Below are 24,190 nucleotides of genomic sequence, written 5' to 3' on the forward strand. Positions count from 1 at the left end.
TCTGCCCCGCAGATGGGGCTCTGTCGGTCAGAAGGTGAGATCCCCCAGCTGACCCAGTTATGCTGGCAAGTACCCTCGCAGCAGACACGCTTATGCCAGCAAAACTGCACTCTGGTCACGGCAGTTTGCTTCATTCAGGGAAGGGGAGAGGATGTGGGATAATAACCAAGACGGTGGAGAGAGATTTGGGGCCCCAGTATGTCATGTTCACTGGAGCCCCACCCCGTCATTTCTGGAGAGATCAGTAGTTAATTTACTCAGATGTTACTGATGTTTTAGGTGCCCCCCGAGCTCGGGGAGCTGGTACAGTTGCCCCCTGTTAGCCCCGATAACAGCCATACTAGCAAAAGCCCAGCTTTACCGATAAAAGCCGCGTCTACACTAGGAGAGCATTGCTGGTATAAGATACTGATCTAGTTACCCAGGGCAAAGCGCTCCTGGCACGCACGGGGCTTCAGTCATGTCTTGTCCCAGAGGACGGGGAAAGAGTGTGTTTTCATAGGCTGATCCCTGGAAATCTGTACCAAAGGTCCTTCTACACCCCCCATAATACCAGATTCCCTCCCAATCTTTTAACACATTCATCCTCCCCAGCCTCCTGGGAGGCAGAGCAGCGCTATCATCTCCACTTTACAGCTGGGGAAACTGAGGCACAGAGCTGCTAAGTAACTTGCCCGAGGTCACGCAGGGAACCGAGCAGGGACTTGAACCTGGGTCTCCCCTATCCCGGAGGAGTAGTACTCTTCCTCTCAGTAGCCACCATCTCTTCTCCAGTTGGAAACAGCACTCCCATTACCAGCCTCCCACCAGCTTTCCCCAGGACCAGGCTCAGCTCCCAAGAGGCCTGGCGCTGCAGCCCCGCTACAAACCACCCTGCCTCTCGCTCTCGCCTCGGGCGCTTCGCCCTGGCGCCATTAGTGCACGCCATGGGACCAGCTGTCCCTTTAATGAGATCTCTGCCCACACAGACCCCTCCGAGTCTGACTTCTACACCCACATTTCCTTCCAGGGCTCCACAGACTCAGTTACGGGCAGCCGGGGGAGTTTGTTGATCCTGATCAGCAAGGAGCAAAAAAGACCTCAGAGGATGCAAAGGGTTAGCTTTGGGGCCGGAAGAGAGCTCTGTGAGCCGTCCAAAGGCCACACACTTGAGATGCCTGAGGTTCAGTGTGTTGGCATCTGCTAGAGGCGTCTTAACAACGAAATTCCTATCTTAACAAACCTAAGGCAATTAAGAGATGAGTGAGGACATGCCCTTCCTGGGCTGAATTTCTCCTTCCCCGCACTGTTGTGCTGGGTTGTTAACAGTTGTACTCCACCCCTGAGCTGGCTGCATTTCGGTGGCGTCAGTTTGTGCCGGGCATTGGGATCCCAGAGCTGTATAAGCACCAAGATACTTTGCCATCGTCTCCCTGCAAGAGGCCCCCTTTTCTCTGGTTCTGCCTGGGGAGGAAATACCATGAGAACAGCATCTTCCAGGGTATCTAGGAACTTTCTGCTTCTGGAAATTCACCCCAGAATGGATATGGCGCTTAGGCAGCTAAGAAGTGCGGAGACCACAGTTAAAAATCCACACGCCCAGCTCCCATGAAAAATCCCTCCCGCCACTCCCCCTACCAGGCCTTGTGGATAGCGAACGCCGTGCGAGTCTCCCGGCCCTCCTGCCGGCTGATGTTCTTCGCCGCCTCCACCACTTCTTCTGCCGTCTGGTAATCCCAGAGGCTCCATTCGTGGACAGCTTTCTCCCCATACTGCAGCACCCCCACCTATAACAGAGAAGCCACGGTCAGTGGTGCTACAGGCAGCTCGGGGCTAAGCTATCCCTTCTGCATGCAAAGACTGGGGTAGGAAGGGCAGTGGATTGGGAGTTGAGAGACAAGGGCTCAGTCCATGGCCTTCGGCAAGTCAGTTGACCTTCCCCTTGTGGGTGTACCGAGGACTATGTTGGAATTGCAAGCTATCGCTTTAAGAGCGGCAGAGGGGGTGGGGGTGTTCCTGCTTAGAGGGCTCTGTAGCAAAGTGTGGGAGCAACGTCAGTCAGCACAGCAGGCAGCCAGTTTGAAAAGAGCCCACTTACAGCACGGTGGGGTGAGTCATGTGTCAGTGAATTAGGGAGCAGCCTGTTTTGTCTCTCTGTGTTTTGGGGTTATTGTTCTGAATTCTAAGCAATAAAGTCACGTTACATTGCAACCCGCCAGCAGGAATATTTATGTTTCTATCTAACGTGTGTGTGTGTGTGTGTGTGAGTGAGAGAGAGAGCTAAACAACGTGCACTGAAGGGTTTCTCTGGTTGCAAATGCGGGGGGCTAGGAGATCGGCTGGGGGTAAGAGGCAGCAGGAAGCCAGGAGAAGCAGTTGTGAGCATGATTTGGAGGGGAAGACGAGACAGAGCTTGTTGGGCACAGAGCTCGCTGGAGGGGCAGACGTGGCATTGTCTGAGCAAGGAAACTGCCTGCTGTTTGTTTCTGCCACACTCGGGAACAGAAGAGAGGACTCTGTGGACATATTTTTGTGAAGAAACATGGGTAGCACTGAATTCTTATCCTGACAGAACCCACCCTGCACGGCCCAGAACACTGGCTAACTGTGCAGGCCAAAGGGTCTCATAAACTCATAGACTTTAAGGTGAGAAGGCACCATTATGATCATCTAGTCTGACTTCCTGCATAATGCAGGCCACAGAATCTCACCCACCCACTCCTGCAATAAACCTCTCACCTATGTCTGAGCTATTGACGTCCTCAAATCATGGTTTAAAGACTTCAAGGTGCAGAGAATCCTCCAGCAAGTGACCCGTGCCCCATAACGCAGAGGAAGGCGAAAAAACCCCAGGGCCTCTTCCAATCTGCCCTGGAGGAAAATTCCTTCCCGACCCCAAATATGGCGATCAACTGAACCTGAGCATATGGGCAAACATCTCATCAGTCTGATTAGTTCAGGTGCGAGGTTGCAGACCACTCTGGGTGTGTATCCCAGACGGGACGCTGCATTGTTTGCCTCTCTCATGAGCACGGAATCCGCCAGCCAGAGGAAATCCTCTCTCATTTGGCGAACGCACTAGAGCAGCAAAGAGCAAAGGATGCAGAGGGGACACGCAGTCAGGCTCCAAGTACTTGCTAGGGGCGGATTGGAAGATCTAAGAGCAGGGAGCTAAGACAGGGCAGGCGTCTGTCCAACACACCAACGGGAAGGTGTGGGGGGGAAATCCGTGGCATCGCGGTCCCTTCCGTAGGTTGGTGGGAGCTGAGCTAGCAATAACAAAGCTGGCTTTTGCTTGGGTGACTCCAGGACACCTGGCCTTGAATGAGGTTTTGCGTTTCAGCCCTGGCCTGTGCCGACTCAGCAGAGCGGGCGTTCTCCACCCCGACCCCTCAAACGCACATGACAAAGCTCAGAGGTCAGGCTCTCTTTCCACCTCTTTTCTTTACGTTTCCTGTTTCCCCCATGGGGTGGGATTTCTTGGTGCCCCCCACCCCGAGTGGACACAAACCCTGGGGATGGAAAAAACCGGACACCAACCAGAGTATCAGTGCAAAGCATTGTGGGACCAGGCCAGCCGGTGCCAGCCAGGGCCACAGCGAGGAAAGGCATTCTGGGAGTACAGCAGAGGGTATGAGTGGGGCATTCTGGGAATGCGCCGATTGCAGGGCCAGAGCGAGACTGGACATTTGGGGAGCAATGTGGGGCCAAAGGCAGGCAAGGCATCCTGAAGAGAGGGGCTGGGTACAAGGAATTCTGGGAGCAGCCTGGGGGCCAGAGCAAAGCAGGGCATCCTGGGGGCAGAAGGGCAGGGTCAGAGGCCCGTTAGCATGGTCTGCCTGGGCTCTGCAAAGGGGGAGGAGGGATAGACGCCCCAGGGGGCTAGGAGCACGTCTGCCCAGCCATTGCTGCTGGTGGGTCAGGTTGGAAGGGGTCCCCTTTGCAGAGGCTCCTGGGTTTGGCCCGTCCTCGGGCTCTAGGCAGCAGAGTATCACAGCCACCAGCCCCGATGCTGGGAGGAGCTGAGCCCCAGCGCCCGTGGGAGCAGCGGGGGTATGCCACTCCTCTCAGGATCAGGCCCTTGGAAGGGAATCGGGACCCGTGGGGGAGGAGGCAGTTAGCCACCACTGCGGCCCTGAGTCAGCCTGCCTGCCCCGTGAGTCAGCCCCGTCCCACGGCAAACCAGCCAGACTCACGGTTTCCTTATTTACTCATCCTGAGGATGTGGGGAGGGAGGGAGGCAGACGATTGTCATTTGAGGGGGAAGCCTGTTTCCTTTGATCTCCTTGGGGGGGCAGGAGGGAGGGGGCTTTAGGCTCGCCAAGATGAGGACTCCCTGCTTCACTTCAGCTCTGCCCCACTCCTGCCCTCCTTACTCCCCTCCCACCTTCCCTGCCCTGTCCTGCCAAGATTTATGTGGGGAGGGAGGGGATCAGCTCTCCCTCTGCTCGCTCTGCCTTTCCCCTCCTCTGTCTCGTCTATTTCAATTGTAAACTCTCTGAGGCAGGGACTGTCTCTGAACAGCGCCTGGCCCAATGGGGCCACGTTCTCAGCACTGTGGTACCGCAAAGCAGCGGAAATGGGGCCTTCTCTACACTGGGACGTTACCAGCTGCATCGGTGCCCCCCCCGCAAATAGACACCATTTGCACAATTTATCCCAGTTGCACCAGCGTGCAGTTTATACCAGCCTGCACCCGCATAAATTAGACTAAAAGAAAAGGAGGACATGTGGCACCTTAGAGACTAACCAATTTATCTGAGCATAAGCTTTCGTGAGCTACAGCTCACTTCATCGGATGCATACTGTGGAAAGTGTAGAAGATCTTTTAATATACACACAAAGCATGAAAAAATACCTTTGTGTGTATATAAAAAGATCTTCTACACTTTCCACAGTATGCATCCGATGAAGTGAGCTGTAGCTCACGAAAGCTTATGCTCAAATAAATTGGTTAGTCTCTAAGGTGCCACAAGTCCTCCTTTTCTTTTTGCGGATACAGACTAACACGGCTGTTACTCTGAAACCTATAAATTAGACTAATACTTCTCAGCCAGGGGTACGCATACCCCAGGGGTACACAGAGGTCTTCCAGGGGCACATCAACTCAACTAGATATTTGCCTAGTTTTACAACAAGCTACATAAAAAGCACTAGCGAAGTCGATACAAACTCAAATTTCATGCAGACAATGACTTGTTTATGCTGCTCTATAGGCTATACCCTGAAATGGAAGTACAAGATTTATAGTTCAGTTGATTTATTTTATAATGATATGGTAAAAATGAGAAAGTCCGCAATTTCATAGAATCATAGAATATGAGGGTTGGAAGGGACCCCAGAAGGTCATCTAGTCCAACCCCCTGCTTGAAGCAGGACCAATTCCCAGTTAAATCATCCCAGCCAGGGCTTTGTCAAGCCTGACCTTAAAAACCTCTAAGGAAGGAGATTCTACCACCTCCCTAGGTAACGCATTCCAGTGTTTCACCACCCTCCTAGTGAAAAAGTTTTTCCTAATATCCAATCTAAACCTCCCCCCCTGCAACTTGAGACCATTACTCCTCGTTCTGTCATCTGCTACCATTGAGAACAGTCTAGAGCCATCCTCTTTGGAACCCCCTTTCAGGTAGTTGAAAGCAGCTATCAAATCCCCCCTCATTCTTCTCTTCTGCAGACTAAACAATCCCAGCTCCCTCAGCCTCTCCTCATAAGTCATGTGTTCCAGACCCCTAATCATTTTTGTTGCCCTTCGCTGGACTCTCTCCAATTTATCCACATCCTTCTCGTAGTGTGGGGCCCAAAACTGGACACAGTACTCCAGATGAGGCCTCACCAATGTCAAATAGAGGGGAACGATCACGTCCCTCGATCTGCTCGCTATACCCCTACTTATACATCCCAAAATGCCATTGGCCTTCTTGGCAACAAGGGCACACTGCTGACTCATATCCAGCTTCTCATCCACTGTCACCCCTAGGTCCTTTTCCGCAGAACTGCTGCCTAGCCATTCGGCCCCTAGTCTGTAGCGGTGCATTGGATTCTTCCGTCCTAAGTGCAGGACCCTGCACTTATCCTTATTGAACCTCATCAGATTTCTTTTGGCCCAATCCTCCAATTTGTCTAGGTCCTTCTGTATCCTATCCCTCCCCTCCAGCGTATCTACCACTCCTGCTAATTTAGTATCATCCGCAAATTTGCTGAGTGCGCAATCCACACCATCCTCCAGATCATTTATGAAGATATTGAACAAAACCGGCCCCAGGACCGACCCCTGGGGCACTCCACTTGACACCGGCTGCCAACTAGACATGGAGCCATTTGTCCGTAATCGTGCACTGCGACGCTTTTGTAGTTTTAGGTCTGATTTTGTAGGCAAGTCATTTTTAAGTGAGGTGAAACTTGGGTGTATGCAAGACAAATCAGACTCCTGAAAGGGGTCAGGAGTCTGGAAAGGTTGAGAGCCACTGAATTAGACCATCTAGATTATGTCTAGGCTTGGAAGGTTTGAATTTTTATCGGTGAATGTGGAGTAACGTTGATTTCCCCGCACGACAAAAACCTATTTCCATCGATCACAATTGAAATGTTCAGCTAGGCCAAGGACAGCAAATGCTGCTTGCGAACTTAACATTTGATATTAACTTTGTTGTATTTTGACATGTGATGTTGACAATGTGTGTTTTAAGGGTTACAAAGCTTTAACTTGTTGCATCTCAACATCTGTCCTGAAATAATTATTGTCTGGCAACCCCCCTCCAGAATTTCCTACAACCGTGAAAATTTAAATAGTTAAAAATCTAAAAAAATGCTTAAAAATTTTGATTAGCCATAGAAGTTATAAAAATATTTAAAATCGAATACTGCCAAGCCTAGTTACATCTATATCAGGGGCTTGCCTTCCTGCAGCTAGGTTGGCTGCTCAGTTCCTGGTGTAGGCAAGATTTACGAGATGCAACTATCAATCCAGAGTCACTCCGCTGAGTTCCACATGGCTGCTCCGGATTGAGTCCCGCACTGAATCTGAAGGATACACTCACCTGGATCTGGTTCGGGTCGATGAAAAACTTGCTGAGGATGTTGCTGAGGAAGTTCTGCACCTCGTACCAGGGATAGATGCTGTTGGAGCCATCCAGGACAATCACTATGTCCATGTAGGTAGAACACCCTGAAACACACACGCACGCATGGCAGCTGGGTCATCAGACGGGAGCTGACATGGGGGATTGGAGACCATGGCCGTTGCGGCTTTGCTGGGTGCAGTGCATTCTGGGAACAGCCAGAGGCCGGGCATTCTTGGAACGGCCCGGTGCCAGTTAGCTGTTCCAAAATCCCAGACAGGAGCACGGAGGAGACCTTTCTAGGACATTGCATTAAGGCTGGACACAGCTGAACGGGTGACCTCTCCGGTCTTGCATTGCCCCAGGACTTGCAGACCCAAGAGGCCAGCAACCCACCCCCTCCCTGCCCCCAAAGCTGCTGCAATACAAACTCCAAAAGTCCACCCAAAAGGGATGTGGGGGGGAAGCCAGTTGGCTGCATTGCTGGCATGCTTGTAACGCAAAACAATCTCAGGCCCAGACAGCTTCTGTGGCCCAGCCCGGCTCCATTTCCACTTCCACACACACAGCTGCCGGCTCGCCACCTACTCTGAGCCGTGGGGGCGATGGTTTCGGTCGGCTGGAAGCTGCCATCCACCCTGGTGCAGATGCCCGTGCTGAACATGGAGGTGCCGCACTCCTGGGACCAGAGCGGGGCGCAGGCCTGCCCAGGAGAGGAAGATGTAGGTTAAGCCTGTCCCTGAGGGATGGCGCGTCCCCGTTATTCTATCTACGCAGCTTAAAGCTCCCCCTCACGGGAGGCGTTTGCCATGCCTGAGCAGAGAAGTGGCTCCTCTGGCCCGCCTCCAATGGCACAGACCAGGGGTCTCTCTAGCCCGTTACTCCATCCGCAGGCAGCCTGGAATAGGTCAGGACCCCAGCTAGGTCACTACCCCCCTGCACGTGTGCTGGAATAGACCAACATCCCAACTCCAGGTGCATGGGCAGGGATTAGATGGATCGTGAGTGTCTGTCCCACCTCGGACGTGTCTCCCACCCTGCTGCACTGGGATAGCCCAGCGGGACCAGCCAGCCAACTGTCCTTTCCCTGATGTGCGCGGCGTTAAGTCCTGGCCCTAGAGACCAGCGTCCTCTGGGTCCCAACTCCTACGCCTCCACCCGGGCTGGGCACGGTTGCTGTGAGGAGCAGAGGGGAATTCCTCTCTCTGCCCCGATCAGCCCTCAGCCTCTGCGTTGAAGCTGTCAGTCGAGGGGGTGGTTTCTGAGAGGCGGACGCTTGTCTGTTGGGAACTGGCCTGAGACCCACCAAACTCATGTCACGCAGGAGCCAGCAGACGGGGAACACACAATGCCCGGCGTTATGCTATACCGCACCACACGAGGCGGGGTGTACGTGGAATTCTTTAAGTCGAGTTAGGCGCCTAACCCCCATTGATTTCAAAGGGTGTTGGGCACCTAAATACCTTGAAGAATCTGGCCTTTAGGGTATGTCTCCACTGCAATCAAAGGGGGGGAGGGTGTTCAGAGCCGGGGCTCCAGCCTGAGCCGGAACAGCAACACTGCTGTTCTTAGCCCCGCCAGCCTGAGCCGCGCCAGCATAAGACCATTGACCCGGGCCCTGAGACTCACTGCTGCGGGTGTTCAGTTGTCCCCTGGCCTCTCTGTGTGTGACGCAGGGATAACCCATGTCCCCACCTCACAGGGGTGTCATGGGGCTAAACCCACTAACCGCTGGGAAGTGCTCAGCCACTCCGGTCTCGGGAGCCAGCTAAGTACCTTCGACTAGATGGCTACTCCAGGGAGTATGCTGTGTCGGGCTATGACTGTCCAGAGCAGGGAGGCTGTGGGGGAAACTGATCCCCAGTGGCAAAGGCAGCAGGGCTGGGGGAGAACCCAGCACAGCCACCCCGCTGCCCACAGTGGCCTGACCGGCTCTGAGCAGACCCTGACTCAGTGAGCAAACAAGAGCAAGACCATAGGGCGGCAGCTAGCAGGGAGCGAAAAGTGACATGGGGCTATATTCATTCCTCCTCCCTCCCAGCTGAATGACAGAGCCAGGCCTGGCTGCCTCCCTAATGCTGCAGGACTGGCAAGGGGGAAGAGGCCGCGGCAGGGTGCTCAGAATGAAGCCAGACCCTGCAGTACAGAGGCAGGCTGAGAGCCGCTCTGGTATTACCTCACTCTAGACTAATTCCACTCGAATTTCGCTCGTCTTCTCCCCCCCTGCCATCCACCCTTCTGCCCCTCCCCAGCCCTGCCCTCCTTCAAATCTTCTCCTCCGTCCACCTCTGTCTCTCCCCACCATCCCCAGGGATCTCTAGGCTTCTACTTTTCACCCCTCAGCAGGACTCTCTGTCAAAAAGCCCAAGGGGTTTAGGAGCACACACCCCACTGGGCTCTCAGCCGGATCTGTGATTCTCGCGCCCTCAGAGCACTTTGGCAAATCCTCTCCGCCATGCTGGGAAAATTTACAAAACTATAACGGCTCCCTGGGTTAAAATGCAACTTGCCCCAGCGACACTGAGGTTTCAAGACACGCTTTGGAAATGGTCCTTTTCCAAGCCTAGCCCTAGCTCAAGAGGCAATGTTTCCCAGTGGGTAGGGCCCTGGACCAGCAGTCAAGAATCCTGGGTTCTATTTCCACCTCTGACTTGCCATGTGACCTTGGGCAAGTCTCTGGGCCTCAGTTTCCCCTCCCACTCCTTGTCTTACACTGACTTAGATTGTAAGTTCTTTGGGGAAGGGACTGTCTCATTATGGGTATGTACAGCATCTAGCACAACGGGGTCCTGATCTCAACTGGAGTCCTGAGATGCAACCGCAATTGGAAGTTTGTGGGTCTAAGTTTGCGACCGTGAGGCTCACACATGGGGTGGTAAAGGCAGCTCAAAGAAATGCAGCCCATGGGACTTTTTTCCACCCGTCGGTAAGAAATCTGCTCACCACAAAGCCATCCTCTTTGTTGTCCAGGAGCGTCATTCCAAAGTGCATGTTTCTGATTTGCGTGGAGACGTTCCGCAGGGCCAGGTCACCTAAATAAAGTGCAGAGAGGTGGAAGGAAAAGCGAACGGCGTTTTAGTGCCCATCTCCGAGGCTCATGCTGTGGCTGTCAGAGGAGCAGAAGGGAACTGGGCATTTCAACAGGAGTTTGGCGTCTAATTCCCATGAGACCCTTTGTAAACCCTGTCCTTTACATTTACTTTCAAAAGGCTGAGCGGGTTCAAAACCACCCAGGGTGGGGAGTGGGAAGATTTAGACACCCAGTTTTCAGGAATGAAAATGCCAGTGCAATTATAAAGGTTACATTCTCAGTAGGGTTTGCTGGAGCTTGGCAGATTGGGTGCCAGGGCTCCTGGGTTTGGATGCCAGCCCTCCAGTCGCCATAGAGTTCTAAATCCCTTAGGGCAGGTTTGAAAATTTCAACCAAAATGGATCAGGTTTTTCAAGGCGGCGCCTCCAGATGGTGTTACCTAGGTTGACCTTGGCACAGGCGGAGACGTTTCTTGCACCCATAACGCACTTGTACACGTCCCCTTTCCGGTTGTCGGCTGTCCCATCCCAGGGCGCCCCGACCAACATCCTGTAGAGGAAACACCAACAACACAGTCAAGGGGGCAGAGATGGGGCCTTCCTACTCAGAACATCAAGAAATAAATCGTCAGCAGAGTGGGCATCCCGAGATTCTGATGCGACAGGGAGAGGTTTGCAGGGAAGTTTTATAGTTAAAAAGTGTTATATAGAAACCCTTCCCGCGGCGTGGCATAAACCTGAACTGCCCCGAAAGGTCTGTTATTTCATAAGTATCCATTTTTGCACTTGCCTCAAAAGCTGCTATGATTGGCTACCCTCAGAGACAGGAGGCTGCGGACTACAGGCACTAGCTTGATCCAATAGGTAGGGCCTATGTTCCTAGTTAACAATACTTGGCACTTTGCACAGCATTAAGCCAGTCTAAAATCACAAAGCATTTTACAGCGGGGCAGAGCATCATTAGCCCCACTGTACGGATGGGGAAACTGAGGCATGTGGAAGGGGACATGACATGCCCAGGCAAGTCACTGGCAGAACTTGGAATAGAGATCACACTGCAACTGCCAGGTCCTACTCTAGATGCGAGACAAACTCCCTCACAGAGCTCGGCATCACAGAGCACAGAATAGGGCTGCGTCCCTTTAAATAGTCTGGAAGACCTCGAGTTCTGTGTTTTAGACACACATCCCCAGAAACCAGCCAGCGCAATAGCATGTGGGCAGCTAGGTCAGGCGTGTTTGTGTCTCCTTAGCAAATACGGTTCTTTGGGGCTGACCGTGCCTGGTTTAATTGGGCCTTTCCCAGCCCTGCAGCATCCTGGAATCCTCATCACACCAGCCCCCTGCTTGCCTCTGGTCTGGTAACATAATGAAAATACCGTCGGGGAGACGAGTTCTGGCTCTCTGCTTTAGCTAAAATGCTGCCTAAGATTATAGCTCCGTTAGTTCCTCTTGGTTCATACGCCTCCGGGTGAAAACACACGTGGAGGAAATTCTCTGTACAGATGGATCGGGAAGGGAAGGACGCACCAGAAGGCCAAAACCTCAGCTGGTTCAGTGGTTAGGGTGATGCCTTAGGACTTGGGGGATGTGAGGTCAATGCCTTGTTCTTTCAAAAACTTGGGCAAGTCACCAGTGCTCCGCTGAGCTACAGAGATCTGGCCACCCAGAAAACAAGCCCTCCGCGTTTTAACTGCCTGCAAGTGCTTTTAAAACACCCCAGGGAAAAAAAGATTGATTCAAACGAAGAAGGGAGAAAATAGACTCCATGAAACCGATCTGGGAGGCTCTCAGTACTCCCAGCCCCGAGGAGCGCTGGTGACAAGAACGAGCCAGAGGAGGAGTGAATGGAGAAAGCAGCTCTCAGGTTGAGGATGGGCGAGAGGAAAAGGCGGGGGGGGGGGGGGGAAAGGCACTTGGATGTAGATGTGGGATTGTTCGGCCAAACTTTGCAACTTAACTCAATTGTCCTCGCCCCGTCTGTGGCTGCTGAGCACGGCTGACAGAGCTGAGGAGGAACGATTCCCAGATCCTCAAAGATGGGTAGCACCTAACTCCTCAGGCGCCAGGCGCTTATCCACATGCTTAACTTTAGTCCTGCGACACGTCCTGTTCCTCCGGGCCTCTGGTTCCCAAATGGAGAACAGCGCCAACATCGCCGCCCTCCCGCACAGCATAAATGGATGCACAAAGGTGAGGCACGCGGACACTGGGCCTCATCTCGGCACTTCACATAGACCAATCTATTCTTGGTGCGCCTTCCAAGCCAGCGGCTTTTGACTTCCCGACACTCATCGCCGTGTGTTTCATTTTTAAAAGAGCCAGGGCTTACTGAGGCCCCCGATATGCTGGCAGCCCCTCGGGTATTGGGTTAGTATTTATTATTAACTATTTATTGAAAATTTTCCATCAAACCTTTTCTTTTGTGGGGAGGGGAGGCTGGGATGGAAAACTGGGGTTTTGACGAACCCAAAATGTTTCCTGACGGCATCTGCTTTCCTTGAAAGGCGTTGATATATTTTTTTCAGACAGGAAACTGAAAAATTTGGGTGGAAAAGCCAGGAAGTTTTTGGTTTGGGGCCAACATTTTTAATTTGCTCCCCCCTCAAAAAAAAAGTCAACATGTTCCACTGGGCGTTTGGACAGAACGACGGGACAGATTTTTGATTTTTCTTCACATTTTCCATGGAGCGCCCCTCCCCTCTGCTTTCCAACAAGTTCTACGTTTGTCAGCCTGGTTGCCATGCTTTAAAGTGGATGAAAGTTTGGGGAAACCGTTCTAAACCAGGGCAGATTTACTGCCTTTTCCGGCCTTGGTGGGAAGTTCATTGTAGAGACTGTCGTGGCTGCTCAGAACGGGAATCACCAATCTCAGGCCCCCAATTTAGCCCAGGAGGGAAACCAGTTAAGGTCTGGAGATAGTTTTGTCCATCAGCGGGACCTGCCTTAGCCGACGACCGTGGAGTTGGAGTTACACATTTTCTTGGGGGCGGGCAGAGGTGCCGCCATGAAAGGCCCCGTGAAACATCCACAGAGGAGTGGTAGTAGATGCTTTTCATGGGGACAGCCTCCCTTTAGCTTACTGACATGTGCTTTCTTGCCAATTTTGGGAGGGACTGTATCTCAGGAGCCCCTTGGTCAAATGACCCCATACTTGGGTCACTAACCCTCGCCAGCGATCCCATGAAGCACACCAAAATTAAGAACATAAGAACGGCCATACTGGGTCAGACCAAAGGTCCATCCAGCCCAGCGTCCTGTCTTCCAACAGTGGCCAATGCCAAGTGCCCCAGAGGGAATGAACAGAACAGGTCATCAAGTGATCCATTCCCAGCTTCTGGCAAACAGAGGCTAGGGACACCATCTCTGCCCATCCTGGCTAATAGCCATTGATGGACCTGTCCTCCAGGAACTTATCTAGTTCTTTTTTGAACCCTGTCATAGTCTTGGCCTTCACGACATCCCCTGGCAAGGAGTTCCAGAGGTGGACTGTGTGTTATGTGAAGAAATACTTCCGTCTTTGTTTTAAGGCAATCCGAGTGATTATACAGATTGTAAAGCTTTAGAAGAGTTGAGCTTTACAGAGAAAGCTGCTCTGAACCTTAACACTAATATCATCCCTCCTCATTGCAGCTAAGAGAGAGCACTTGATTCCCTACAGCCTGTTCCTACTTAGAATCATAGAATATCAGGGTTGGAAGGGACCTCAGGAGGTCATCTAGTCCAACCCCCTGCTCAAAGCAGGACCAATCCCCAATTAAATCATCCCAGCCAGGGCTTTGTCAAGCCTGACCTTAAAAACTTCTAAGGAAGGAGATTCCACCACCTCCCTAGGTAACGCATTCCAGAGTTTCACCACCCTCCTAGTGAAAAAGTTTTTCCTAATATCCAACCTAAACCTCCCCCACTGCAACTTGAGACCATTACTCCTTGTCCTGTCCTCTTCTACCACTGAGAATAGTCTAGAACCATCCTCTCTGGAACCACCTCTCAGGTAGTTGAAAGCAGCTATCAAATCCCCCCTCATTCTTCTCTTCTGCAGACTAAACAATCCCAGTTCCCTCAGCCTCTCCTCATAAGTCATGTGTTTCAGACCCCTAATCATTTTTGTTGCCCTTTGCTGGACTCTCTCCAATGTATCCACATCCTTCTTGTAGTGGCCCAAAACTAGACACAGTACTCCAGATGAGGCCTCACCAATGTCGAATAGAGAGGGACGATCACGTCCCTCGATCTGCTCGCTATGCCCCTACTTATACATCCCAAAATGCCATTGGCCTTCTTGGCAACAGGGGCACACTGCTGACTCATATCCAGCTTCTCGTCCACTGTCACCCCTAGGTCCTTTTCCGCAGAACTGCTGCCTAGCCATTTGGTCCCTAGTCTGTAGCGGTGCATTGGATTCTTCCGTCCTAAGTGCAGGACCCTGCACTTATCCTTATTGAACTTCATCAGATTTCTTTTGGCCCAATCCTCCAATTTGTCTAGGTCCCTATACTTGGGCATCTCTTGCTGAGACTGGCAGCCCAGGGGCCCAGTTAGCGCCAACGAAGATGTGGTCGCCTGTCCACTCGGAATGGCTCGGTGACCCACCCACTCCTTCTACACTGGCCACCTAATGGACGGAAATTTCAGGTCACCCTCTGAGCGCATAGTCTAGCCGAACAATAACACTATCTCCCAGCTCTGCACAGAGGTGGCTGCCGATCCAAGACTTTGCTCCAAACACCCACGGACAGCTGTTGGCCCGTCACTTCACTCCCCTCTCCCCCTCCAGAACCCTACTCCCCCGCCACTATATAGCGTTTGTTTCCTGCATTCAGATGACCTACGCATCAACGCGCAGTCCCAGCCGCGGCTGGCTCCTCCCGGCATAGCAGCTGGATTTCCTGAGAGCAGAAGTTTTTTTTTATTTTTTCCCCCTTCTCCTTCTGTGAATCATTTTCAAACAGCAGCCGAGTCAGGGCTGCTAGTCATTTCCTTTGATTTTTTTTTTTTTTTATAAACTGCTGCTGTGTGCTTGGGGAAATCAGGGATACAGTTTGGAGTCCTCACGCCCCTGCTCCCGCGCACGGCTGCAGCACAGATGCTTGAATTAAAGCCAAGGGGACCTCGTCAGTTTCAGCTGGGGGTCTCCAGCATTTTCCCCTTTGGTACCTCTGAGCCCTGGCCATGCAGTGCCGGGAGTTTAACCAGTTTCTCCCAGCTTTGAGTCTTCACCATGTTCAAGAGAGGCAGCATGGCCCAGTCATTAGAGCAGCGGCCTAAGACTCAGGAAGCCTAGCTTCCAGGCCCAACTCTGCCACTGTCCTTGGGAAAGTCACTTCCCTTCTCCCTGCCTCAGTTCCCCCTCCCACCCTTTGTCTGTCTTATCTGTTTAGATCAGTGCTCCTCAAAAATTTGAGGGTCACAACCCCCTTACCCAGTCTGTGCCCTCCTCTGCCGCCGGAGCCGGGGGTCAGGAACAGGGCTGGGGCTCAGGGGGGATGACACATGGTGGGGTAAGGGGCCAAGGCTGAGGCCGCACCTGGGGGTGGGTCTGGGGCCAGGAGCGGGGCCAAGGAAAGAGCTTTGGCTAGAGGCCGAGGCTGGGGGTGGGGCTGGGGCCAGGAGCCAGGGATGCAGCTACGGGTGGGACCAGAGCAGAACTGAGGGCGGGGCTGAGTGGCACTCCCTCCCTGCCTCCACATGGGGGCTGGCCTGCCCCCCCCACGGTTCCTTTATGCCCCCCTAGGGGGTGCGTGCCCCACAGTTTGGGGACCTCTGGTTTAGACTGTAAGTCCTGTATGGACATGAAGCACCAAGCAAAACAGGGACCTGATGTTGGTGGGGGCCCCTAGGCACTTCTGGAATGCAAGTAAATAAAATTAGCTCTTCCCTGCCAAAGGCACCAGGATTATGTCAGACTGGAGTCAAACTGGTTTCCAGTTTTGGCCCGAAAGTGGATTTGAATTAGGAATGCAGCTGGGAAAAGCACATGTAGCGAATGGCTCGCCTCGCCTCAGACCATCTCACAAGCCCCTGTAAAATCCTCACTTTTGGCACGAAGGGTTGCCCCCCTGGAACTGCTATGGCAGGTGTAATGCTTTCCACACTCACCATTTCTCCCCTCCGGCTTCGTGCTGCAGGACCTTGTAACCGAACTGAGCCTCCGGTGGCCCCTGGAAGATCTGGGGTCTCTTCACATCAATGTTGAATGACCTGCATAGCCCTAAAGAGACACAGAGCAGAGTTTCAGAGTAACAGCCATGTTAGTCTGTATTCGCCAAAAGAAAAGGAGGACTTGGGGCACCTTAGAGACTAACCAATTTATTTGAGCATGAGCTTTCGTGAGCTACAGCTCACTTCATCGGATGCATACTGTGGAAAGTGTAGAAGATCTTTTTATTTGTGTGTATATAAAAAGATCTTCTACACTTTCCACAGTATGTATCCGATGAAGTGAGCTGTAGCTCATGAAAGCTTATGCTCAAATAAATTGGTTAGTCACAGAGCAGAGTGTTAGTCTAACCCAGAGAGCCCCAAAGTTAGGGGAGATGCAAAGACTTAGAGGGGGAGGGGGAGGACAGAGACAAAACTCTCAATCATTCTCCAGAATCTTGGCTTTCATTTAAAACAAAAATCAAATCTCCAGCTGTTACGGCTGCAAAGAAAAGCTTAAAAATATGGCACAAATAGTAAGTTAGCTGAAAACTGTATTTTGTGCGGCACTGAAACTATTGGCCAATTCGGCGACTCGCTTGGGCCGAAAAAAGTACCAAAACCAGAAATGTCAGACACATTTAGTTCCAAAAGGTCGTTCGAAATTGACATTGGAACCATTCCATGTGGCCCAAATGGAACGTTTTCTCCCTTTTTTTTGTTTAGTCAAGGGGGGAAAAAAATGGAAAAATTCAGTTTCAGTTTGAAACTACCCGCATTTTGTGGGGGATTTTTCAGTTCGGTGGCCGAAAATGACGCTGCATCACTTACACTTGGGTCATATTTTTAAGCTTGTAATCAATGCGTCGCCTTTTTTGCCTTGCAAGACAGGGCCAGTAGGAGCAGAATCAAGCCAACGCTTTCAGAAAAACCTCCCTCCGTGTACATCTTTCATGCACTTAAGCAAACTCCAAAAAATTCAGACTAGTGTGTTACTTTAGCATCCCTGATCGGAGCCCCATCGTGGCAGGCACGCCACATGAGAAAAAACAATGTATGTTAATCCTAGTGTGGACAGGACAGTGGGAGTTTTAACATCTGTTAACAAGTCAATTACCTAGACCAGGTTCCATCTGCATCAGAATTTTAACTTGGTAAAAACATATCTTTTTCTCAGCAAAGATCAAGCTGTAGTAAAACAGTCCCTCTCCCAAATTACTTGCAGCCTAAGTAGGTGAAACAAAAACATGTGTGAGGGGAAACTGAGGCCCAGAGAGTAAGAGGCCCAGAACCTCAAAGGTAACTCCATTGGGAGTTAGGTGCCTAAATAACTTTGAGGATCTGGGCCAAAGTGACTTGCCCAAGGTTGGCTCCCTAACGTCTCAAATTTCATAGTTCACAACAAATCCAACTGGTCCACTTGATGCAGGAATCAGGGTGAGATTTTAGGGCCTGGGTACGGAGGAGGTCAGACTAGATGATCACAACAGTCCCCGCTGGCCTAGGAATCTGCGAGTCTCTGTATCGTGAGCTGCAAGGAGAATGGAAACATTTGTGCAGGCTGCGACCAGGGGCTAAAACAAACCCCCCCTTCCCACTAGCCCAGGCAGTCCAAGCCCTCAAGGAGACTTTCAGACTCTTCCCAGATTGGGTTGTTTCAGGTTACCGGCCACAAAGAGGACAGGCAAACCGCAGCCGGCAGCACACGGGCCCGGGTTGAGTTTGTACAGCTGATTCCCCCCGGCCACAGGAAACGTTGTTGCCCCGTCATCTGGCGGATTGCGTTAGCCGGCCTGCCCCTAGAACTTGCTGCCGGCACTTGCATTTTGACTCCCCACTGGAGTCACAGATTCCAAGGCCAGAAGGGACAACTGGGATCATCTAGCCTGGCCCCTGTGTAACACGGGCCACGGGCTTTACAATCACCTTGGGCTGCTGGTCCCGCAGGGCCGTGCTGCCCTATAATGGTCAGTGTAGCTACACCTGGAGCTTTTAGGAAAAAGGGTCAAAGGAGTGAGATGCACAGGTGTTTACGCACCACCCAGGGGAAGTATTAGCCTTAGGGTGCTGATAGGAAAACTGAGGCACAGAAGGGTGGGGGAAGTGACTTATTCAAAGCTTATAGAAGAGCTGGGGTCTGAGTGCCCTAGCCACATTATGATTTGTATTTCAGTAGCACCTACCGGTTCCGAGGGACACCAGTGCTCCCCAGTGCACACTCAGTGAGTGACAGTCTCTGCATTGAAGGGGCACTCAACAGGGCAATGGTGGGAGCGGAAACTGAGGCGCAATGAGTGCGGGGGGAGCGATGCCCCAGGACATACAACACGCCAGTAGCAGAGCTAAGACTAGAATCCCAGGAGTCCTGAGTTATTTAATTCGGAACCCAGCCATGGGTCTTAAGAGTTCAAGTGATTGTTTCCAACCGTGCATTACCGCTCACCCAGCTTTGTCACACCCACACCCTTCCCGGCTCCCAGGCCTGGACCCTACCCCTGGGCTACGGGGCCTCTTCCCCACCAGACCAGAGCTGAACTCCGGCCCTTGACAGCATTGCAGGGTAAGACGAGAGGAAAAGGGACCCGATTCCCGTGTGGCCCAGCAGCAGCCTCTCCGACCGCGAGCAGGAGGGGGTGGATTGGTCTGGCACGCACACGCTTTAAACGAGGCCCAGATAGCGACAGTCCCCTCCCCCGCGTACCGCTAATGGGATTTCGAGAGCAGTGCTGGAAACCACTGACCATGCTAGGGTTACTCCCAGCTCAGGGGAGGCTATCCTCGCAGAAAGCACTGCTTGGTGCCCAGGCCCGCTCTTCGTCGGACTCCAATTCTAGGCCCTTTCAAGCCACAACTCGGTCAGATCTACCCTGGGCCGTACTCTCTCCAGTTGGCTGTATTCTCTCCCCTTCGCTCGAGCATCAGCCAGCCACCCAATTCCAACCTCCCTTCCCACTTGTAATGCAATGCCCTGGGGGTGGGGGTGTAGCCAGCACCGGGATGCGAACCTGCGACCTCTTGGTCTAGAGGCACAGGCCCTTTATGGCCAGAGACAAAGCCCCACCTCTGCCAGCTGCAGGCCGTTGTGCCTCTGAGCTGAGCGCTAGCCGGAGACAGAGCCGCACTGCGGAAGGGTGGATTAGCGAAGCCGGGTCAGGCCTTGCGTGAGCGTGGATTGGAGGTAGAGAGACAGGCCGCTGGGAACAGTGCTGGTAATGCATTAGCGTAGTCAGCGTGGCTATCTCCGGAGACCCTTTGCCTGCGAAGGCCTGACGCTACGTCTGCCCTGCAGCTAGCAGCCTGCCTCCGAGACTGGGTAGACAAGCTCGCGCACTAGGGGCTAGCCACCCGAGCGCAGACCCAGGAGCACAGACCCAGGGCGGCTAGCCCACGGTGCCCCTTGTACCGCAATATCTTGAGCGGCTACCTGCTGACGTAGCTGGGAGGCATGCTGCCTGCTACTGCGTAGCCATACCCAGAGAGAACAACAGCAGGTTGTCTGTCTGTGTCCAGTGCAATCCCCTTTCTACTGTTCAAACGAGACCTAGTCAACAAAAATACAGACCCAGCCGTTTCCCATTGCAAAAAGCGGCTTCGGCAGAATCAAAATATTTTATGGGAACATTTTAATTTCGAGAAAATTTTGCAATGGGAAAAAGTCCAGAATCAATTGAAACTATGCTATCCAGCTGACACGTTTTGATTTCTGTTCATGTTTAAAATATTTTTCAGATTTTATCTTTCCTGTTAAGGGAGAACAAACTTCAAAGCAAAAATGGCCGTGCTACTGAAGCAAAGCATTCGAAGGGTCCCAAATCCAAATGTCAGAATTTTCGTTTCGTGGGGCGTTCTGGATTTTCATTTCATTGGGAACACCCACCACCACACTTCTACATGTCAGAATTTCTCAGGGAACAGAAATCCGGGTTCCCAACCAGCTCTTACAACACCCCAGTCCTGTCTCTTGTCTGGTCCAAGAGGCAAACGCTGTTCCCAAGTTGGCACTAGGAGGTGCTGTGCTGCCGGACTCCTTGCAAGATGGATGTTCTGGTTATTTTAATGTCCCAAGCAGCCCGTGGCACAGAAACAGGGGATGAGCCCTAGTGAGCTGGGCTTATCCCAAAGTGATAATTTAGTTCCATCTCCTTAAAAACATCTCGTAGCCCCAAGGCTCCTCCCTGTGCCCGCTGATCTCAGTGCTACTTTGCATCACATCCCAATCCCAAAGCACTTTACGGATCACAATTAACCCTCACGCTCGCGTAGGGAAGAATCAGTCCTGCCTTCCTGCAGCTGTACGGTGAAGGGAAGAAATACGCTCAGAGCAGGTACAGAATCCCAACTCACAGCCTCTTTCTCTGATCCCATAGCTCATGTTCCCCCCGCCTCCCAGAACTGGAGAAGCCCTTCAGTCCACTACACGACTAGACCATTGCAGAGAAGCACCTTAAAAACCAAATCCAGGAGGACGAGGAAACGAAACTGACCATGAACCATCAGGGGAAAGTGACTGAATTTATTGCACCAGCCCAAGGGCTAAAACAGGCAGTGGAAAGCAGCGTGAAAAATGTTCACCGCTTTCCCATTCACTCCTCTGCGAAACCTGCGCATTATTTTGAAATATACAGGGCCTGATTTCCATGTGCACACAGGCCCTGGCAATGTCAGGGCCCTCCCAAGGTGGGTGGGAGTTAACTGTAATTGGCACTTGTTTTTAAGCCTGCTTTACACTGTCAGGGCAGCGTCGAAAGGACCTTGGAGGAGCTATAAATCAAGCCCATGATGCAGCCAGCATTAAGAGAGTCTAATGCATTTTGTGCATGGGTGTCAGTGAGGATCCAGACTGGAGGAGTTGTCCTGAAATTATAGTTTCCAAGCTGAGATCATAACAACCTCCCAGTGACAGGCTCCAGCTTGGCAGGGCCGAGCAGGGCAGCGTATTTCCTGCCTCTCTGAGGATGTGTAAGGAGAGGGCGGAGGCTGCGCCCCTTGCACAGTGACTCCTCTGTCTCAGGAGCCGACCGTGCCCCAGATTCACAGCAAACCTCAGGAAGAAAACAGACTAGCAATTACGCAGGGTGTAGTTTGAAAATAGAGCGCCTTCGCCCCAGTATGGATCACATGCACACGCTGCAAATTCCTTGCATGGTTGGCTAACTAATTACCAGCAGCACCGAGAGGCCAGCTTCGGAAATTAGCCCACACGCGTATTTTAGGAAACTCAAATTAAAGGGAGAAAAAATTCTCGTTGACTTAAAATATTTTGAGAATTGCAACGGCCCAGAGCCAAGAGCCTTGTTTGTCCCAGCCCGGACCTGCCAGTTAACCTCATATGTTATTGCTGTCTTTAAAAATGTCGTACATTTAGAGCCAGAAGGCAGCGTCGTAATGGTCTGGTCTGACCTCCTGTGTAAGACAGGCCAGGGAAGCTCACCCGGGGAGCCTTGCACTGAGCAGTGGTTCTCAACCTTTTGTGGACTCAGGACCCATTTGTAAATGTTTGTGGCCTGTCGCAACCTAAATAATCTGTGGGTGGAGTAGGGTTCGCGCCTGGCTGGTATTTGACCGGCCTGGCTGGGTGGTTTTTTTTTTTTTTTTACATATTTGCCAGTTGCCAGAAAAATTATTTAATCTGCCAGTGGGGTTTGTATGTGGGTCTGAAGATTTGCATTATTATCGCAATACACCGGGATATCTAACGTTCAAAGTTTCTGCGTCCAGCTAAAGATGCTGCAGTGATCCCACTTCCCCAGTTTAAGTCAGAAAATGATGTTAGCAGTCTTATCTATATGTTACCTGCGTGTGTAGCTACACGCAGCAGTGAAAGTTTTTAGTACAGGGGAGGCAGCGGGAAAAGGCTCCAGGAGTAGGCACTACATGTGAGAGGCGCTGGTTGGGTGTGTAGAGAGCCGTGTATGGTACAGACCCTATGGTTCTGGCATGTCTTTGCTTACCTAAGCAGAGCCTCAGTGACTACACTGTCATCTATACCCATGCTAGAGGAGCATGCAGTGTACGTACCCTACACGCCACCATCACCGTAAGTAGGGTCTCAGAAAGAGCCGTCCAGTCCCTGTTGAAAGGTATCAAGTAGCACCAGCTACAGAATTAGGCAGAATAGTTTTCCATTGAAAAATGCAGTTTCACTGAAACCTAAATGTTTCACATTGACCTGTTGATTTCAACTCAATTTGTTAATGGGAAAGGTTGAAACATTTAGCTTGGATTCATTTTATTTAGTAAAACGGTATTTAAAATATTAATTTTAGATGTATTAGGCATACATAGCGTACAAAATGTTAACATATTATAAATGTCGAAACAGTGTTTCAATATGATCCAAATGAGATTGAACTTGTCTGGAATTTTCAGTCATTTTTGGTATGAATTTGAAATTTTTTTTTTTCCAAAATGTCAGTGGGATGTAACTGGCCAAGGTGCAGAGCAACAGGGAATGTGGCCACCCAACCACAAGGATTGTCAGCCTAAGTGCCTTAGAAGTAGCATCCTGCAGCAGGGCTGTCTTAGTCTCCAGTACTTCTCAGGGGACATGTGAACTGCCCTGATCTGGCTCCACATAGCGTTCACCCTGAAACCTAGCGATGCCCATTCTGAAGTTAGACCTGGGTTTTAGTCCCAGCTCTGTCACTGACTCCCAGGGATACTTTGGCCAAATTCCTGCCTTTCTGTGCCTCAGTTTCCCCACCTACAAGATGAAGACACCTATCCTTGCAAAGCATTTTGAGAGTTATGAGTGGAAAATGCTACTGCAATGCTGCCAAGTAGTATCTCTTTTGGTTAAGTTTCCTTGTTAACTATTTCCCTGCCAATTATTTAAGCAAAAGCGTGACAGCTATTCAAGCACTGTGGGTGGAGCTTGGCATCACGGGCGGAGCTTAGTAAGAATGCCACTTCTTCCTTCCCTCCTCCACTCAGGCTCCCCTCCTCCATACACACACTCACACCAAGGAAGGGGAGTTTATATGTAAATTAAATGGACTAGCCTGGAACCAATTAGACATGTAAACAAAAGAGAAACTCCACACTACTCTCCTGGATGGAAGAGACCCTCCAACTATGTGTTAAGTACAGTATTGTCAGCCACAAGCGTTCCAAAATCCCCCAAAATCATCAGATTGGCATAAATACCTTACGGTTTTTAAATTACTAAATTAAGTTTGAGCATAAGCTTTCGTAGGCTACAGCCCACTTCATCAGATGCATAGAATGGAACATATATATATATACACACATACAGATAAGTTGGAAGTTACCATACAAACTGTGACAGGCTAATTAGTTAAATGAGCTATTATCAGCAGGAGAAAAAAACTTTTGTAGTGATGCTCAAGATGGCCCATTTAGACAGTTGACAAGAAGGCGCGAGGATACTTAACTTAAGGAAATAGATTCAATATGGGTAATGACCCCAGCCGCTCCCCGTCTCTCTTCAAACCCAAGTTAAGCCTACGTTGCCAAACGCTGCTCTTTTATCACAAGTTCCAAGATATGGGTAAGTTTTCCCCAAAAACCTCAGCTGCTGGAGTCATGCGAGAATCTTATTAAAAAAGGTATGTTTCTAGTAAGTTATAAAGAAAAGCTCAGACATGTGACCTCATTCTCAGCAACCAGAAGACACAATTAGATATTTTAAAAAAAAAAAAAAAAAAAGGATTTTTTTTAAGTCCGTCATGATTTTTTGGGGGCCTGACTCAGGATTTTTGAATGCTTGGGGTTGCAGTCCGCCATGAGATTTGTGAGCCTTTGTGACCGAACTTGGGTCAGACTTTTCTTTGCAAGCATGAGGGCCAGAAACATTAAAAAAAAAAAAAAAAAAGAAAGAAAGCTGTGATTTTCACTTAATCACATGACTCCAGAAGCTGCAGCTTTCGGAAACACTAAATAAAGCAAGACTGCCCTTTTTTTGCCTCACTTTCCCCCTCTATAAGCACAAGCTCAAGGTATGTTGTCGATTGGATTCCACCT

General features: G+C 51.1%; 1 protein-coding gene across 1 annotated transcript in view; it reads right to left on the reverse strand.

The window, feature by feature from the left end:
* The window catches only part of ITGA10 (integrin subunit alpha 10), a 54,671-nt gene that overhangs the window by 24,127 nt on the left and 6,354 nt on the right, over nt 1-24,190 (reverse strand). Inside the window, exons 2-7 of the mRNA XM_073322622.2 lie at nt 16,166-16,277; nt 10,508-10,617; nt 9,981-10,069; nt 7,626-7,740; nt 7,017-7,144; nt 1,618-1,766 (exon numbers count right to left, since the gene is read on the reverse strand). Of these exons, the coding sequence (XP_073178723.1) occupies nt 1,618-1,766; nt 7,017-7,144; nt 7,626-7,740; nt 9,981-10,069; nt 10,508-10,617; nt 16,166-16,277 (703 nt within the window). The remainder of the gene's footprint in view (nt 1-1,617; nt 1,767-7,016; nt 7,145-7,625; nt 7,741-9,980; nt 10,070-10,507; nt 10,618-16,165; nt 16,278-24,190) is intronic.

The sequence above is a fragment of the Lepidochelys kempii genome, chromosome 24 (assembly GCF_965140285.1).
Source record: "Lepidochelys kempii isolate rLepKem1 chromosome 24, rLepKem1.hap1, whole genome shotgun sequence".
Lineage (NCBI taxonomy): Eukaryota > Metazoa > Chordata > Testudines > Cheloniidae > Lepidochelys > Lepidochelys kempii.